Source organism: Amblyomma americanum, chromosome 3, assembly GCF_052857255.1.
Source record: "Amblyomma americanum isolate KBUSLIRL-KWMA chromosome 3, ASM5285725v1, whole genome shotgun sequence".
Classification (NCBI taxonomy): Eukaryota; Metazoa; Arthropoda; class Arachnida; order Ixodida; family Ixodidae; genus Amblyomma; species Amblyomma americanum.
Window position 1 is genome coordinate 165166430 of NC_135499.1, and position 18851 is coordinate 165185280.

The window sequence follows — 18851 nt, forward strand, 5'->3', positions numbered from 1 at the left end:
TCGCTTGAACGCCTTAGTCGCAGTACTAAGACAACCGCAGTCATGACGTTCTAGCAGCTGTGTCAGGGTTAGAAAACTTCAGTCAGTTTCGGTTTCGACTGCTTCAGTGCACCTGGATTGTGTCTGGAGGAGAAGGCACCTAAAAAAAAGGAATAATTCCTGCACATGCAGCATAAGGGTTTTATTTTTAACGCGTATAATAAATCACCAAAACGAGCATCAGTATTACAAGTATTACGTTTTCACTTTTTTCTTTACTCTTATCCTCCACGAACGCACATTTTTCTTGTATTTCGGACGCATCCAGGACATGCGCATGCGCACGCGCACGCATTTGCGGCTGCTGCGAGCGGCGGTGTAGATGAGGCGTGTCAGCGGCGTGGCTTTTTTGGCGCATTCGTTAGTTTCGCCGTGCAAGATATACCTTTCGTGCTGAGATTTCCACTTCAACTATGTTGGGAGCGTACCTGCACCTCGACCTTGGCTCAGAGACGATGTCACGCGTCACGTGCTACAGCGTGGTGCCTGAACACCGGAACCAACAGCTGTGCCAACTTCTTCCGATTCCCACTTGACGGAAGGTAAGCCAGCAGTGGCATGCGATATCGTGTTGTTTGAGGCTAATGTTGACGTATACAAAATGAGAAAAAGACTTAGCCGTCCCGTTACGTGAAGCAGCCCGTTTTACATCGGCGTAAAGAAATTTAGTTTGTGCTATTTTCTACAAACGTTTGGAGATGAAAAATATGCGTATAAGCATGCTTATACAAGCGACAATCTCTTATATGCCCCAAGTAAATAGAGTTTTCATGGAAGCCTGTAATAATGCTGCATACCTAACAAGATCTGAGACCTTTCAGCATATTTTGACTTCTGCTCCAATTATGCTGTTATGCCCCGTGTATGCTTTTGATTTGCAAGATGTGTATTTCACTTTCGGTAATGACGTGTCAGTTGATTAAATGTAATGGTCTTCTCCTGATCACTCTTGCTAGGCGTATAATATTAAATAATGATTTCGGGGGCGGCCGAAAGCGTTGTTCTTGGATGCGATGAAGTGTTTTCGGCGGGACGCTTGTAGCTTTTATGCTACCACGTCTGATATTGACCACGTAGCGGGTATAGCCCGACAGAAGCGACTTTTGTTTTTAAAGCGTTCCGTTCTGCCAGGCGGCGGTAACGACAGACAGAAAGGAAGAAGGCGGCCAGCCTTGAAAAGCTCGCTGGTCAGTGGGCGCTTTCACCCGCAAGAGCAGCAATAGGACTCGGCGGCGGCGACAGCGATGCGCAAACTTGACGCGACAATCCGCGCGGCTGTTGGCTGTGCTCCATTTCAACGCGACTCGGAAATACAAGATAAGCGTCGTTGGTGGTTGTGGACGGACCGAGACATTGTAGAGCAGCAGACGCGTCACCGCAATCCACCGTAAGCATCGAAGTCGTGTATAGCAAATAATTTTTTTTTACAGCGAGTGCGTGGCGGCGGCCAGACACTGACACAGCCATAAGCTGGTGGTCATGGACAATGAATCTAGAAGAGAAAACGCTGCCGAATGGGGAACTTGCGCTGAAGTTTGCGGTGCCGATTGCAGCGCCATAACACACTGCCTAGTGAGAAGAGCAAGCAGCTTTGGGTAGTACTCTTAGTACTTTTCCGCGCCACCTTCAGGCGCTTATTGGCGTGAGCCTCCGCGCTCTGTCGAAGGCGCACGTGTCGTGCGTCAGCTATCTGGGCTACGCCGAGAGAAGCTAGGCAATGAATGCTGTCAGCCAAACGCGTGTATCTAATCGCGCAGAATGTGTTCTCGCGTTTGCAACGGCCCAAGCGGCTGACAAAAGCAGTTCTGCGTCACCAAATGGAACAATTGCAGTGACACCTTGGCAGCGAAGGTTTCCTATATCGGATCATTATTGCTTTGCTTGTGCGTTTTCTGACCGCAATTCATTTCGAGTCGTTTGGAATCATAAAGAAAAACCTGCAAATTTTCTTTTTTATTTCAAGCGTTTTATTGCGGTAGGCATGATAAGTGGCTGAATTACGCCTATCGTGCGGACTTCATGAGGCATACGAGGAGGCAGATAAATAAGGCCTATCGCTTTTTCTCAGGTCATTTAACTGGCGACAACTACTCGGAGCCGACGAAGAACAAGCTGCATTTGTCGGCCGTGTCTACGGTAAAAGTCATCAGCGTATACGTGGTTAGCTATCAGGCTCATCTATGTGCATGTCTGCAGAATCTCTCATGCGAATTTTTCTAGTTGATTTGTGAGCATACCACATGAGCCCTCATACACGCTAATCAACACCCCCAGAAACAAAAGTATTGAGTCACTGAAGATTAGTTCAGCGCCTACAATCAACATTGAAACGATTCATTGCATAGCAGATACCTGCTACTGCGGCTAGCAGTCCGAATATGGGGGTTGATGGACCGACGATTGCAAAGAAACTGACGCAAACACACGCAGAGGTCGCAACAGAAGCTGCCGCTAATGTGAAATGAAATGCTATTACATTCTACTCGAACGATGACTTAAGCGTCCCCAAAGTTTTTCTTAATGCAGCCAATAAACATGCATCTCGGAATGGTCGCGGTGGCTTAGAAGCGTGTTCAAGATCGCGTTCATTTGTTCGCTTGTTTAGAAAGACCGTCTGCCAGAGTATGAATATTTATACTAAGAGCCCCGAGGGACGTCTGCGTGGTGTGTCAACTACAATCTGATGCAACTTGTATGGCTTTTATGGACGGCACAATTATGAATAATGCAAGCCTTTAGATACATTGCGTGGGCGTTTGTAATGCAAATGGCTACGCAGGGCACTTCAGTACAGCAGTCTTCAATATCCTTGCTTTTGAGGATGAGCGCGTTTGCTGTTCTTTGTAATGTTTGTAAACGTAATAATCATGCGTCATGAGTACATAATAAGGCTTAGCTCTGTCGATAATATGGCTTTCTAATTTTAGCTGAAATGATTTTGGTGAACCTTACGGCTCTGAACCTTACGCTGACACTGAAGTCACATATTACTGTAAGCCATTAGGGCACGCCCACTAAAGGACGCCACTAGTAAAGCTAAGGTGAATCATAAGTGAACTTAACGAGGAGAAAAACTTGAGGGGCACTTAAGCTGCGCGTTGCGGGTATGATGCGATAGTGTTAATGGATCGCTTCAATGGCCTCGGGTCCTCTTTGCATACAAATTCGCGGACACTGTCGGAGAAGACAAGGCCTCCCCTTAACCAAGTCGAACGAACGTGCATCACTGTAATAAATACAATATAAAAAAATAAAAGCATCGTTAGCCTACGGGTAGTGTGTCCGACTCTCGACCCAGTAGGTCACAAGTTCAATCCTCATCTAATTAGCCTAATTTTATTTTTGAGCGCAGCAAATTTACTTTATTTTATTACACGTCACAATTACGTTTTAGTCATGTTGCGATTTTACAATTACAGTTTATCTAATGTTTTAGTCAGTTTTCGATTATGCAGCTACGCATGTGACGCCACGACCCTCTCGACAAATCCGGATTTTCTCGACGCGCCAGCTACAACGTCAGGTTCTTTGCTGAACAAGACACTTAAATCTATCGCGTTAAAAATGCAGACTTTCGATCTTATAACATTTACTATATTTTATAGTGAACATTTTGCATCGTGAACATTTTGTGTTTTAATGATTTTGTATTCTGATAATTTTGTTTCCTGAATACGTTGCACTATGGCTGCCTGCTTTGTAAGGGAGGCTGTGGGCTTGAGTCAAGTCGCTCTTTCTCAAGCGACTTTTACCCGTAGTCTCCCCCGTAAGTGATAGAAATAAACAAGCGATTATTATTTATGCGTGATAAAAGGTCTGCAAATTGTCCCGTGTGCCGTGTCGAATCGCCTTCGTAGAAGAGGGTTTGAATGGCGCACGTAATTTCTCCACCACGTCTAAAAATTTCAACACGCATTACATCTTGTTAATCAGTGAAAGTAGTAAGAATTTCGAATCATGGCTACAGTTTGCACAACAACCATACTGGACAGAAACGTGTACCTCCTCAACCAGTTTAAAGTCTCAGCGTGGGCTTCCTACTTTAAATGCCAGACGTCGTCGGCTGTAGCTCAAGGCTTTAGAATTCAAATTTCGTCAGAATTTGCACGGTTGTTTCGGTTGCTGCAAGCCTTCAAAAATGTGTGCATGACTGCCCCTTTGTGTGCATAAGAGAGGATACTTATTTTAGATGAAAATAAAATTGCATTAACGCAACGGATTCCTGCGTCAGTATGATTTCAATTTGTTTATTTTTATGTATTGCTGCTTCACGTTTTAATGAGCGGAGTGTCTTTCGTCAATGCCAGTCTCTCCATCGTTTCTTCTCCTTTGCTTCTGTAAGCTGAGCGCCTCGCTTCTGAGAATCACCCGGCCGCTTAATGTTTACAGGTTAGCTCGAACAAAACGTCAAGAGACAGGTTGGAGAAAGCGAGAAGCATATTAGTGTCTCGTGTATTCGCTTCCGCTTCCGTGTTTTCTTTTTTATGCCGAGTTTTAATCTCCTTTTTTTTCCAACGAATTCAGCGACAGGTTTAGAGCAAAACCGTCTAGACAAGTGGGAGCTCGGTGAAGTTTGTTGGTCATTAACGACACAGCGCAAAACACGAGGACGAGAAAAGCCCGCGGACCCAGAGCTGTGTCCGTGTGCTCTTCTCGTCCTCGTGTTTTGCGCTGTGTCGTTAACAATCGTCTAGTAAACTGCAAAGCACTTTTGCACTCCTAACAGAATCGCGCAAGCACCAACTTCAGTTAGAATTGCCTTTATATTTTTTATTAGTGAGAAAACGCCGAGGTTCACTACTGTACTACTACGTGCTGGTCGGTTTGAGGCTGACAGAAATGGATGCTTGGACACAGGGCGATTGAGCGCTTGTGCCGCCTATTTTCATCTTTCAGTGTCCGCGCTGCTATATTCTGTCTTTCCATATAGGCGCCGAAACTCTAAACTGATGTTGCGCCACTGGAGCTTGCTGGCACCAAAAGATGGTTACACTTGATGCGTATCCTTGACAAGTCCATACATTTCCACTTAAGAAACCCCTGGGTTTCAGTTCTGATTCATTTCAGTTCCGCACCCTCCCAGTCAGGATTGAATAAAGAGAATGGACAAGCATTGTGTTAGAGCAGTACTGTAGTGAGCACCGACGCCCCGAATAAAAAAGCGGAAAAAAAAGACAAGCAGATTTAGGACCCACGCCTAACTGGCTACACTACATTCCCTTTGGAATGAGAGGAGCATAAGGCCTTAAACAGGCATTCAGTGGACTATGTGTTAAGTGCGGAGTTCAGTGAGATGAGTTGGGATGCATGCTGTGTTGTATGATGGTCAGGAGACCATTACTGAACGAAAGCTGTTTTTCTTATTTTAGTAACTTTTCTTTGAAGGTTTCCGGCTTCTGCTACCGAGATTCGGTCACCAACACGTCGGTGCATCCAGTTTACCAGAGTTTTGGGATCATTAGGGTCTTCTTTGTAATCGACCGGTGAGGAAATGCCTTGGCAATCGACCCCAGCAGTTGCCTTGAGCGGTCACCTGTGCCTACCTGCTACCACAATGCGTCATTGGCTTATGCCAACACGTCGCATAAATGGTCGACATTTATACAGTGAAAACGTTGCAGGAAAACACCTGTCGTGCGGTGGAAAGTTTTGCATTTATCCTTTGAAATAGAACTATGACTTGGAAAGGAACGGCGCTGTTCCGTCACTGACAGTGCCCTCCTCACGGCAGGCAACGCCCTATTGAGATTCCTTACAGACCCTGTACCTTTGTATTCTGGAGCATAAACTAAACACACGCGATAATGAACCTGTCATTGGAGCAGGTAGCAGGTAGAACCTCCACCAGCGGGTGCAATAGGCGGAGTTGCAACTTTTCAAGTTCTGGTTCCCCTCGTTATGCCGCTGCTAAACCACCTTTGGAGCCAAGTGGTCCCGTCGCCGCGACAATACACGGCGCCGAATGCTTCTCCACGCAGAGATTTTCGAATCAGGCGCCGTCTCGGAGAATCACAAACCCTGTGCATGGAGCATCAATGTACGACAGGATCCGTGTTCAGCATTCGCTGGTTTGGCGGATTAAAATTCGTTCAGCGGATATTAAGCTCTCGAATTTTTTTAAATATTATACTATCGAAATGCACTCGCGTACGTTGTGCAACACTTGCGTTAAGGCCGAGTAACGCAGGAAAGACAAAAATGCTTTGCGCAAACTAAGCTCTATTAATTGGGTCGCCTTCAAAGTTTAGTCTCTCCAACTCCGCGCAATGTCGAACCGCGCTCTTAAAAACCCGGACTGATAAGCTGCGTCTGCACAAAAGAAACGCGTGGCTCAGTGAGTGGTGCTTGTGTTAGGGCTTGTTCAAGTTTTTTTCGTTGTTATTGTTGAAAAAGGAGCCCAAGAGCTTTTATTTGTGCAAAATAGAGAACTTGTTAAAGCACCGGAGTGAGGTTCGCGCTCACTCATTCGAGCTTCATCCCAGACAGCTACAAAAGACTCGTTTTCAATGCTACCCACATACTAGTATTAACCATCAGCACCACCAATAACAACACAAAAAGTGTGCACGCAATAGAAGTAATTCTGCAGGAGGCGTAACGCATCATTATTTGAAGCCTGAATGCGCCTGGCCGCAATTTTGTAACTGCTAGTTTCTCGAGCTCGCTTTCTGGTTTTTGGCCGGAAAGTTCTGCGTGGAAATTTCCTTAAATATGTCACTTGTTTGCGTAAAACTAACGACCACGCCACCTTGCTCAGAGATTCAGTTATTTGATTCCCCTTTTATTTTTTGCACGTGCTTCACAGTGTAAAGTTTTGCTGACGCAACGTGCATGGTTGCTAAACTCTGGAGAGGTTGAACACTTATTAAGGGCCTCGTTTCAGCTTGTATAGTTAATGAAAGGACCAATAGTGGGCCCGTGTTCGTGTTTTTAAAGGATTTCGTCCCGCGGTGGGCTAATGAAAGGAACCAAGGCGTAGAAACATTGCCGTCGACGAGTAGTGTTTGCGAGCAAATTTCAAACCACATGAAGCAAGCCGACAGGAGAGACTCACCTCCGTTTACTTCGCAGGTGAGCGTCAGTGATTCGCCTTCCCTGTATGGACCGGCCACTTTGCCGACTTTGTTGCCGAACTTGTCCCTGATGACTGGTGTCTCCGGAGGGACTGCAAAAAGATGTTCACACGTAAGCACGCTAAAAGCAAAGGAGAAGCAGGAATAATGACAAAGCAGCCAGATGAGCAAATTAAAGCAATCGATAACTGCCGGGCTTCAAAATATACTAAATTTCCGCTAGTTGCGACGTTGTATCACTAGTAAGCTCATGTTCTTAGTTTTTAACGCGGCAGTGTTAAAGGCCCCGTTGCGCAGAAAACCCGGCTTCGGTGTTTTCGACGTTGTGAACGATAATTGGGGTGGCGTAGGGTGGCCCAGGCAGCGAGCTCCGGAGAAGCATCCTAGGTGGGTAAGATGTGGAACCCATGAAACTGACGCAGAACAAGAACAAGGAGGCACACTCACAGAACCGCTGGGTGGGTGTTCCAGCGGTGTTGTGCGTGTGCCTCTTTGTTCTTGGCATGTGTCAGTTTCGCTGGTTCCACCATCTGTGCATTACGAACCAACTAGCCCACCAGTTTACCCTATTAGGTGAGCAACCTAGGTCATGTGACCTTGTGGGGTCATCACAACCTACACACCGGATTGTGAGAAAACTAACCATACTGGAAGGTGGCAGTTAAATTAATGATTGATCCCCAGAGGTTGCTCAGTAAGAGCAACTTTGGTCGCACAAGACCCACTAGTGGCAGCACCTGCCATCGCAGAGCACTGGCGCATCCCTTAACCGCTGTACCACTGCGCAAGAAGAAGTATGAGGACACCCAGGGCATATGAATGTAAACTTGAGGATGACTAATTCCGCATATATAGGCATCAACTGATTAACGCTATCGCGTCATATCCTTAAGGCGGAGCTTAAGTGCCACACCAATTTTCTCACCTAAAATTAGAGTTTAACATGCATTTTTTGTCGATGCACATACATACACAGATTTAATATTATTTACTAACATGAATGATCGATTAAAGAAGCCCTTGTCTAGAAATTAGATCAATCAGCTATTATTTACAGCAAAGAAAACATGAGTTTTAAATTTCATTGTTAAAGAGAAAAATCTTTCAGCCATTCCAGAGGATCAAGTTTCATGCTTTAGATTGTATTTCAACGTCAAGCCGAAAAACCACGCCGGCGTTGTAATAAGCTGCGAGTATTGCAAACAGTCTTCGAGCGTTTGGTCGGCAATATTATCTGAGCACAGTGTTCATGTGCTGTCTTTTGAAATGCCACGAAACTAGCTGATGCGCAGGCGCACTGCAGTCTCGATTAGTTGTAGAGCGTTGCGCAAGAAGAAATATTTTATAGGCGCGTTGCCTGCAGCGCCTGGCGCATGTTTGAAAGAAAATGAGAGGATTTGTGATGCATTTAATTAAAGTTGACACCAGTACTGAACTCTTTTCGGCGTATGACGCAATGGGTATAGTCCAGAATTTAGAATATGAGACTTTTCTGCTTTCGTACAATAGATAAAACAGCGCAGACACTCTCACGGCTCCGAGCAAAACTGCCTGTAGCAACACCAACAGTCGCCTAGATTTATACTGGACGTTTCTGATGTTCTAGCATCAAATTACTGGTACGGAAGCGAGAATACTAGATCGATTGTGTCACTTTCTTTTTAATGCAAAAGCGAAAAGAAGTCACACGAGAAAGAATTTCGTTCTTCAGAGAAAAGGGATGTCAGGATGAAAGTTTTTTGCCTCTTATTGCGGAAAGCATTAAGCGCAGATAAAGAGCGTCAAAAAAATATGGGCACATTAGGCTGTAAACGCAAGTAGCAAAACCAGTAAGTAACCAAACTGTTTTGTCGCCGGAGCTAAATTAATACGTGTGGTGAGTGTCCATATTCAAAGAGTGGGAAGGGAAGAACTGGTACAAATGAACAGCTCTTGATGCCAGACGTCATGCTGGCTTGAAAAAAAAAAGCTTTAGGAAAAGCACTGGAAACCAATGAATTCGTTGATGCATTGCTTCCATTATTTTCATATTTTTTTATACTGACCCTGTACGCAACGAGGTATGGCTAAAGGTTAGTGCGCGCTCACAGCCTGTACATCGGTAGGAACTCCTAAGAGTGTCGACCTTAATTTGGACATCAGCTCTACGCAGAATTCGCCTTGTCCTTTATGCGCTTTTTGTGTCCATTCTGGCTGGGTTAAGCAACTGCGGAGTGGGTGAAATATTGGGCTAATATCGCGCGACGTCCCCAGCTACATGCTTTTGCTCGTATGCCCGAGAGAAACAATGCCTTCGCGAAAGTGACGAGAGCTAGAGAAAGAGAGACACAGAGGAGAAAGAGAGAACGAAGATGAAAGAAACGCATCGCGGTAGACGTGGCGGCTGCAACGTACAGCGAATCCATCTGGTTGCGCACATGTGCATCGGGACCCTTTTACTCGGGCCCAACGTGTCCGGCCAGTCGGTTGCCGCACGGACGACGCATTAGTGGCATAGTGCTGGACCGAGTCACGTCGGCTGTTTTCTTCAGTAGCCTATATGCGCCTCCGTGATTGAGCCACCGCTTCTTTTGATGTCTGCGTTTGTTGATTGACTCGACAGATTGGCCACCGCCTGATCGAGCAGAGAGAGGAAGAGGTGGAAGAGGAAGAGAGATTAGCGGGACGGCTACCACTGACGGGCACACACAGTTGCGGAGGCGGTGTGTATACCCTTACAAAACCGTCTCGTCCACTGCAAACATTCGCGTGTGTATAAAAGCATTGGACCATCTTGCGCAACAGCGCCATGCTTTTTGGGTTCCATTGATGACTTGACCTTGTCATCGGATCTCTTTGAGTGCCACCTCCACACAGAATCCGCTTCGTTCATTTCGACATCTATTATATTTTGTGGTCGACCAGAGTATCTAGACCGAAAAAGAAAAGTTGAAATGTCCGCCGCTCCACCCAGATGGTACTCGAAAGAAGAAACGCCATTTGCGTGGGATTTGTTGCCGTCGTTCGGCCCCGTAAGCTAAGATTTTGTCGCGCGGCTTTTTCTCTTCTCCGAGTATCCGTTTTGATGCCGTCTAAACTACGAAACCGATGGCGTAAAAGTCAGAATACGAGAACGAGGAAGAAGAAGCGATATCAAAGTGCATAGACAAGGTCTGTGCTTGCCTTGTCTGTACTCGCAGTTGTGTACGCGTGCGGATGCCTGCACCAAAACCATCACAATTTGCTTGCCACTTGCAAAAGGCAAAGCGGGGCCCCAAGTGGACATACCGGAACCGGCGTTAATGTGGCTGCATCACATTTTATTTCTGAATTATGAACACCTGGTGTAAAAAGCGACAAGAGGATAACTACCACGAACAGCTTCTGCAGCGCGTTCGTGCGGCTGAACAGAAAAGTCATAAAGCTTTCTTTGGAAGGTTTTCTCAGGTGGAAAAAAAAGCTTCTTTTATTTTCATGACAGTTAAATAGAGTTCTTTTTTTTTTGTCGTAGCACTGTTTTCTAGGATTGTAAACGGAATTATTCTAAAGTAACAAAAAATGTTTTACATTGCGGGAATTTCTCAGAAAACTTGTTCTGACGTTTGATGATGTGGAATTACGCACGCGAGAGAAAGAATTTTTGAGATAAGTAAAATGTCTCAAGAATTATGGCATAATTCATGAGGAGTATATTTTTTGATAGATAATGTTAAATTTACAGCTCGTGTGCAAGCAAAAGTATACGATTTGTGGTAAAACTAAGTTTGGAAACCTTCTGCAGCAGCGACAGGTAACATGTGCCTTGCATAACTTCTCTGTTTAGTGATTTCTCTACCCTAACCTCATCTGCGGTGGGAGAAGGGGGAAGACAAGGAGCTGATTAGGCGAGCGCCGAGCTGTGCACCGAGCTAGATCCCGAAGTGTCGCGCCTAAAAGCCGTGATAGCCCGGATGTACTCTGCAGCTTCGTAACGCATTTCCTTACTAACCACTTCCACAGCCGCCGAAGAAGAATAAGGCGCCCGCAGTTCGAAAGACGCGAAATAATTGTAGAGGGAGGCACTCAGTAAGTGGGCCGTTTAACCCCCCCCTCCCCATTTCCCCCTCAACGTCCTAGTCATTTAATGCTTAGTTCGGCTTACTACTATGAGTTATAAAGAAACTATGTGCTAAAGAACAAACTCCGGATATGAATGCTAAATTGATCTCTGGTTAAAGAAAAAAATTTTGAGTGTTCTCAGCAGGCTAAATTGGTCGTAACCACCTGTTTATCTCTTTCTGGGTGAATGTTTTATTGGGTGAATTTCCTATGCACTGCCCATGTTGTGTTGTCCGTTCTTCATGCGTCGCATTCTTGGTAAGTCAGCTACCTTTCACTTTACTTTTTACAGTTCTTCACTGCGGACCAGGTTGAACTAAACTAAAATTAAACTAAACTATACTAATCTAAATGTAACTAAGAAATGGATTACAGCTTGGTAACGTGGCCATATTAATCAAGTACCTTTCTTAGTTTACTTCAGCAAATACCTTTTATCTATAGTTCTCTTGCGCATAAATTCCTTGTCTCAATCACTTTCTAGCGGCTATTTTGGACCGCGTTGAAGAGGTGTTCTATTACCCAAAAGCCTGTCTTTATCAGCGATAACCCTTTTTAATCAAAGCGGCGTATTTGCATCAGCCAAGAAGACCCCAGTAAATGTGCACTGTATTCTGAATGGGGGCAGCAAGGGCAAAGCTTTGCGAAAGAATCGGCCTGATGATTAAAAGTTATCTGCTTATGACGGGCACTTCCTTTTTATTCCATTCGAGGCAGAACAAATAAGAAGTGCACAATGCAGATTAGCGGCAGAGATACCGCCTGAGCGCTTCTCGCGCTGTGTCTTGCTCGTGAAGTTGTGAGGGGGGGGGGGGGGGGGTGGCGGGGCACACAGAGGAAGGAAGTCTCACAATAGGTAGTAGAAGCAAAGCAATCTCGGCGCTAAAAACTCCGTACAAATCTGCAGGAAGGAAGTTACCACACATGAACTTTCACGCAGTTATTTAGTTCGATACTACAATCAGCGAACGAAAAAAAATTAGTATTCATGCGTCATTTGCATCTATACGTGAGAGGTTTCGAAATGCATTTTTCCTTCTGTTCCGTCCTAATCTCGAGGCACTGGGCTCGTTTGGGCTAATGGGCTATGCTCGGCTGCGCCGGAGGTGAGAAAGCTAACCAATGCCGAATTCCCCGGACAAAAACCGTCCGATTCAGCTCCTGCGTTTTCTGGGTCTTAGAAAGGAGAAATCATTTAAAATATCCGCGTCATTTGCCACGCTTTCGAAATCATCCATTTAGAAGAGAGCACGGGACTGAGCGCTTAGAAGAAGCACCAAATGTGGCTGGCCAGAAAAAGAAAAGGGAGGAAAAAGTCATCTGTGCGAAAGGTGCTCTGCGACCGTTCAACAAAACCGATGTTCCCAGGGCACCACGGCGCGATCCGGCAGCTGTGGAACATCTGCTATTCGAGACTATCGGAAAAGACATTCCTTTTGCCATCCTCGAGGAGCCACGAAGCGATAGCGCTTGAAGAAAAGCTCAAATCTGAGAGCCAGTGGTTCGAGAAAGTTCCGGGTAGTACCGACAGAGCTGCTCTTTCGTTGTAATACGCATATAGAAAATTTACGTTATATCTGGCAAGAGCTTCCTCTAGGGTGCCATCGGTCAGGCTTAAATATATCTAGAATCTCATAGAAAAGAAGCGTGTGCTTCCTAGTAATTTGAGTTGCTTGGTTTATCGAGGCCCCAGCAGACGACGAACGACACGAACGCGAGATCTGCGAAGCACACACAAAGGAACTTGTTGGCGCGCGCATATGTATGCGTGCGTGCACACGCAAAAAAAAAATCTCATTATGATGATCCGTTATATATGCCCTACATATGTCTGGAAAAAAAATGAAACTGTGTGGGGTGAGTGGGCTTTTCGGCGTTATCTTTGCGTTAAGACTTACTGCGTAACGTGTGTGGTTGTCATCATTACACAGTATATTAATAGCTTTCAACGTTATCAAAATATGCATAGCAAATTTGTCAGCACAAAAATTGGTTTTTTTTAGGTCGTAGCAAGCAAAGACAAGACAGAACCAAAGGCGCGCCAAGGGAATGTGTACATGTATAACACGTAACCAGTCGGAAACGTTCTTAGAATTAGAAATACGTATGTACTATCAACATCGTTTAGGCCAGTTCGTAAAGCGATAGCGCTAAGGGTCCCGTTAAGTGGTTAAACCGCCGTGTAATGGCATGTCGAGGAAATCGCGATTGGCCGAGAGGTTCGTGATGTCACAACTACATGTCCTACCGCGGGTACTTCAAACACCTCACAACGATCACACAGTACAACAGTGATGACGTCACTACACAACTCCTCAGTGGTCTTGACGTCATTTCATCACCATTACATAGCGCCTGTGAAGAAGGAAAAGCTATTAAGCTGAAAAGAAAAATGATCGAGACAGGACTCGAACCGCTTCTCTTTGTGTCGTGAGCCGAGTGCGTTACCCATCGACCACTGAGGAACACTTGTTAGAGTAGGTTAAAGGCCTTGCGTGTGTGTGTCTTGTGGTAAATAAAAATAAAATAAAGAACCGTGAATTGATATGCGAAGAGGGCCCCAGGGCGCTGAAAGGACCGTGTGATTCCATTCAAGGCGGAGCTTACGTGTCCCGCGAATTTTTGTTCACGCTCTTTAGCGTTACGTAAGTTTTCCTCTTTATCTTTTCGCTATCACTCAGAAGAGAATTTCAGGTGTTCGCTTCCGTTTACCTTGGCGATCTATACTAATCGTGCTGAAGGAGTTAATTAGCTGCTGGGCGTATACATATGCAAGCCCGCGCGGGACGCTGCACAAAAACGAGTGCATCTTTGATGCAATGAAACACTTGCGGCCATTTAGCAAAATAAGAAATAAATGAATATTCCTCGTTGCTGATGGTTCATGTAAGCTCTCCGTATTCCGTGGACGCCACCGCAATAAAGGGGTGCCCGCCGCGGTGGCTCAGTCGTTATGGCGCTCGGCTCCTGGCCGGAAAGACGCGCGTTCGATCCCGGCCGTGGCGGTCGAATTTCGGTGGAGGCGAAATTCTAGAGGCCCGTGTACTGTGCGATATCAGTGAATATTAAAAAAAACCTCAGGTGGTCGAAAGTTCCGGGGCCCTTCACTACGGCGTCCCTCATAGCCTGAGTCGCTTTGGGACGTTAAACCCCATAAACCATGACAAACCATAAGGAATACAGGGGGACATATAGGAAATATTCAAAAATTCAGGCGCGAGCAGTCGATTTAGCCGGCGGATAGAGTGAGAGATGGACTGCCATGGAATGACTCACGCCCGAGGTGTGGTCTTAACACGGAGCTCTGAGCACTTTGTTCATCCGCGTCGTTGCATTGTCGAGCTTCTGGTGGCTTCAGTTGTAGGACCAGAGTTGCGTTATCAACTCTGTCTATAGGCGACCGTGAAATTATGTATAAGGGGTAGCGAAACTCTCGCGGGTTAGGGGCGTCCTACCGAACATAGCAAATGCCCAGACATGGCTCTACCAGGCATTCAAGGAGCGTGTTTCAGGGGTTATAATCCGTGAGAGAAGGGATAATGTATTCTATGTTACAAGTCGTCCGCAAGACCCTAAGGCTAACGCTGCCGACTCTGTGTTTTTGCCAAATTCGTCAGGCAGCACTGAACATTCAGAAGCTAGGACACTCTGTCGTCTTGGCATTGACGACAGTGCAAGAGCCACCTGCTCCAGCAACTGGGCACTGCGGCCGGACAGTCTGGAGGCATAACTACAAGCACCGCCACAAGGACTCAGAAGCAGGCTGAGCCAATTGCATCGTCTTCTCCCACTTCCGTACAGGGACCCTTTTCTATCGCAGCAGAGGAGTTTCATGAATGAAGAAAAAGGAACGCCGACCAAAAGGTTGTTGTTTAAAACGTAGACGTTTCGGCTTCCATACGGAAGCCTTGATCACTTGATCAGAGTGATCAAGGCTTCCGTATGAAAGCCGAAACGTGATCACTTGATCAGAGTGATCAAGGCTTCCGTATGGAAGCCGAAACGTCTTCGTTTTAAACAACAACCTTTTGGTCCGCGTTCCTTTTTCTTTATTCATGAATCTTCTACCCGACCAGACGAGTTTTCGTCAGACTTTAGATTTCAGCAGAGGAGTTGACGCGTTCCCCTAAATTGCAATGCGTATTAGAAACGTCTCCCCCCTTGTACATACCAGTACATAAAGAACCCACACTCTAAACGCGAATACGCCTATATGGGAGTAAAAAGGGAGTAAGCTGCGTCTAGCGCACTCCCGTTTATAAAAGAGAGTGCGCTACAGCTTACTCACTTTTGCACCCTTCTGTTTAGAGTGCATCGCATCACCCGTTCCAGCCACCTTAATGCAGTGGATCTCCCACAAGCCCATAGTGCGACTTTTCAGCAGTCATTTTTTGCTGGGCGCCAGCTAGGGGATTGGAATGGCCTGCCCGCAGAAGTTGCCGCCATCATCAACCCACTAGGATTAAAGCGGCTGATCGAAAAAATTTAATCGTGATTTTATTACGCGGTTGTTCGTCCCATAACGCTCACTGCCTCATGTAATGTCTCATCATGATACCCTTGATTAACAGAATAAACAAATAAACAAAAATAAGGTATTACAATTATTCCTTCGCCTCTAAACCTATATATCCCAACGCGTGATGGCACTTGATTTTTTATTTTTTCAGAAAAATAAAGGCTGAAAATGAGAAAAAGAAATGGGAACCAATTTGACCCATGCCAGCTTGCTTCTGTATGCCGTCACGAATCATGATTGCTTTTTTCGTAAGTTTTCCCCTGAGTGTTTACCGTCTCCATTGCGGGGGAAAACGAGGCACTCTGGCATACAGGCGAGGCTGTACAGGCGCGTTGCATAAATGATGAAGAAAATAATCTGGTAATTGTAGGTGGAACTGTCTGGCACGCACGTGGAAAGGGACAACTGGTAGATAAAAAAGAGGAGAAAGAAGAAATGTACAGTATAATCAGAAATGTCGGATTCCCTGCGAGGAAACGGTAAGTGGTTTAGCAAGACGTGAATAACAGGGCTTTCACAACAACCAGAACCTTAAACATTACACGAACAAGATTGGGACCCCACCTGGCGTACCCATCTTGAAGTATCGAAGAAAAGGCGAAGCAAACACCTCGTGGGAATAAAGAACGACATCCGGTGCAGCCAGAGAAAAGTGAAGTTACCGTCCTTGAACTTTTCGATGAAGTAGTGTTGACTGCTTGCCGTGTTATCTCAAGTGCACACCTTGATTACACACGTGAATGGATAACATTTACTCGCCTTATCAAAGCTCTGCTTCTCTATGAAACTGCAGTGAACTAAAAAAAGAAAAAAAGGTCTTGCTGCTGTGCTATCGGTAGACGTCTATCGATCTCTTCAAAACACAGTTCCACCCCCTCCAAAAACAGTAATCATTTCCCACTCAGCGGAAATGAACACTGCTGCAGCTTACGTTAGGGGTTTTGCATCAAATCTATATATGATGGATTTAACCAGAATGCGCATTAAGAACAAGAAAGGTGGTTGTTCTTGGCGTTTGTCGTCCTCACTTTGAAGGGCTCTGTTTCCAAGCCAACGGTTAAGCATGTTTTTCGCAAGCGGCACTTCGCTTGGTTATCGATTACGCCACAGATTGATGTGCTTTGTTTAGCCTTGTGTGTGGTATTAGCGTCGAGCGATACAAAGCAGAGCAAGCACTTCATGTCAGTAGATCTTTTCGTTTTAACTCGACTTGCGCCGCACATAGCGAAGGTGTAAGACATGCAGTTCTGCGACATTGATCTAAAGGTCATTAGGAAAATGTTCGGTCTACACACCACAAGCAAAGAGGGATTTAACTGCCCTTTTCATGACCGTTACTGCACTGCTAGAGACAAACTGAGAAAACAGTTGAAAACATGCGGCCTGGTCATCCACGCGATGCCAACAGGCTAAAAGGTGACAGTGTCAAAGTTATGCTTATTCATCAATAAATTCAAAGCCCCAAAGTAAGCAAGAAATAAAAGGAAGTGGCTTGAGCTGATTACAGTTTAGCGTTGGTCACTTAGCTTTATTCAGAGTTCGAAAGCATGATATTACGCTGCCAAAATGTGTTCAATCGTTTTCTTCCCCAAAATTTTGTAGCGCTCCTGACTACTTTATTGCCTCATGGTGAAAGTTTATGGGGGTTTATGATTTATGGGGGTTTAACATCCCAAAGCGATACAGGCTATGAGGGACGCCGCAATAAAAGGCTCCGGAAATTTCGGACACTTGGGGTTCTTTAACGTTCACTAACATCGCACAGCACTCGGGTCTCAAGGTGAAAGGTACCGCAAAAAAAAAACAAGGACGAAAGGAAGAAGCAAGTCCTTGTCCTTAGTCTTTTCGCGCTAAATTTCACCATGAATCAAATTCCACTTGCCTAAGTTTCCGTCTTACTACTCTATTGTGTTGTGCATACTATTAAAATTGCTGCGAGCAAAATATTTCACTACAACAGAAGGGCGCCCCGATTTGCTTACTTAAGAAACGAGGCTATAAGGACAGTGTGACCATGCAGTAAGAACATGTGAGACTTCTTCGACATATCATTCGGTGGGAACACTTTAAGAGCAAACAGTGTAACTCAAGACTCGAAGAAATAAAGCTACTTGCGCGCGTACTACTTCCCTTGTATTTTTGCGGCTTTGACAGTGTTCCATACACGAGCTATTTAATGTTCTCGCTTTAATAGAGGGCTGAACACAGCTATAATGTCCAACTGCCATGACGTGCACCGTCGATTTAGAGCTATACTCCATGCGTTAGTCTCGCTTGTAGATGTAATGCAGAGTGTAGAATTCATACGTTTTTTTCCAACTAGCGGCCTTGTATTGTGAAGTCTACTATAAGTTTACTTTTGACGATAACGCAACCTCTATTCTATCACTATTTGTCACCCCCCCCCCCCCCTTCCCTATCTCACAATTTTTTTAAACTATTGCCTGCCTGCCGGCTGTACACCTTACCAGCATCCTTTCCTCCCAACTTTTCCCAGGTCACTGCAGAAGACTCTGTGACACCGAAAAAAAAAAAGCATCGCGGCTGGGCATTTCGCGAATAAAATGCGGCGGCCAGTTTTGCGGCCGTTCCTTGGAGCCACCGGCCGTCGGCATTCCTGGCGCGGGTGCGCGGCCCGGCGGCCACTTTTCTCGCATTAGCCCGATTACCTCCATGCCGCCGAGTAAAGAGAGCGCACGCACGCGCGCGCCGCAGCGGCATCCTTCGCCGATGTACATACGTCAGCGCTTATCAAAGCGCCGTCAAAAGGACCGCGCAGCGTAGCCGCGCCGATGCCTTTTTTTTTTCCCTCCTCCATCGAGCGTCCAGTCGGAACGCTCAGCGCCCAGCATTCGCCTGCGAGGCATTGGCCATCGATTTCTGCTGCTGCCACCTACCGGCCGCTACTCTTCCCTCTCCGTAGACCTTGTCGTTTTCTTCTTTATTCTTTTCTTTGGTCCGGCCTACCCTCGTCCAGCTGGCGGACACTCTCCAGCAAATGCCTTCGTGTCTGTTTGTGTGCGCGCCTGAATGTTGCTTTCTGGGCTTCCACATTACGTGCTGACGCCTGCTCCGTAGTTGTGGGAGATTGCAAAGGAAGGGAAATAAGCGACAAAAGTATACAGAGCACCGACCGGTGGACC

At 45.9% G+C, this 18851-nt stretch overlaps 1 protein-coding gene across 1 annotated transcript in view; it reads right to left on the reverse strand.

Annotated features, from left to right (window-relative positions):
- The window catches only part of LOC144125361 (roundabout homolog 3-like), a 316643-nt gene that overhangs the window by 76043 nt on the left and 221749 nt on the right, over positions 1-18851 (reverse strand). The window contains exon 3 of the mRNA XM_077658675.1: positions 7094-7204. Within this exon, the coding sequence (XP_077514801.1) occupies positions 7094-7204 (111 nt within the window). The remainder of the gene's footprint in view (positions 1-7093; positions 7205-18851) is intronic.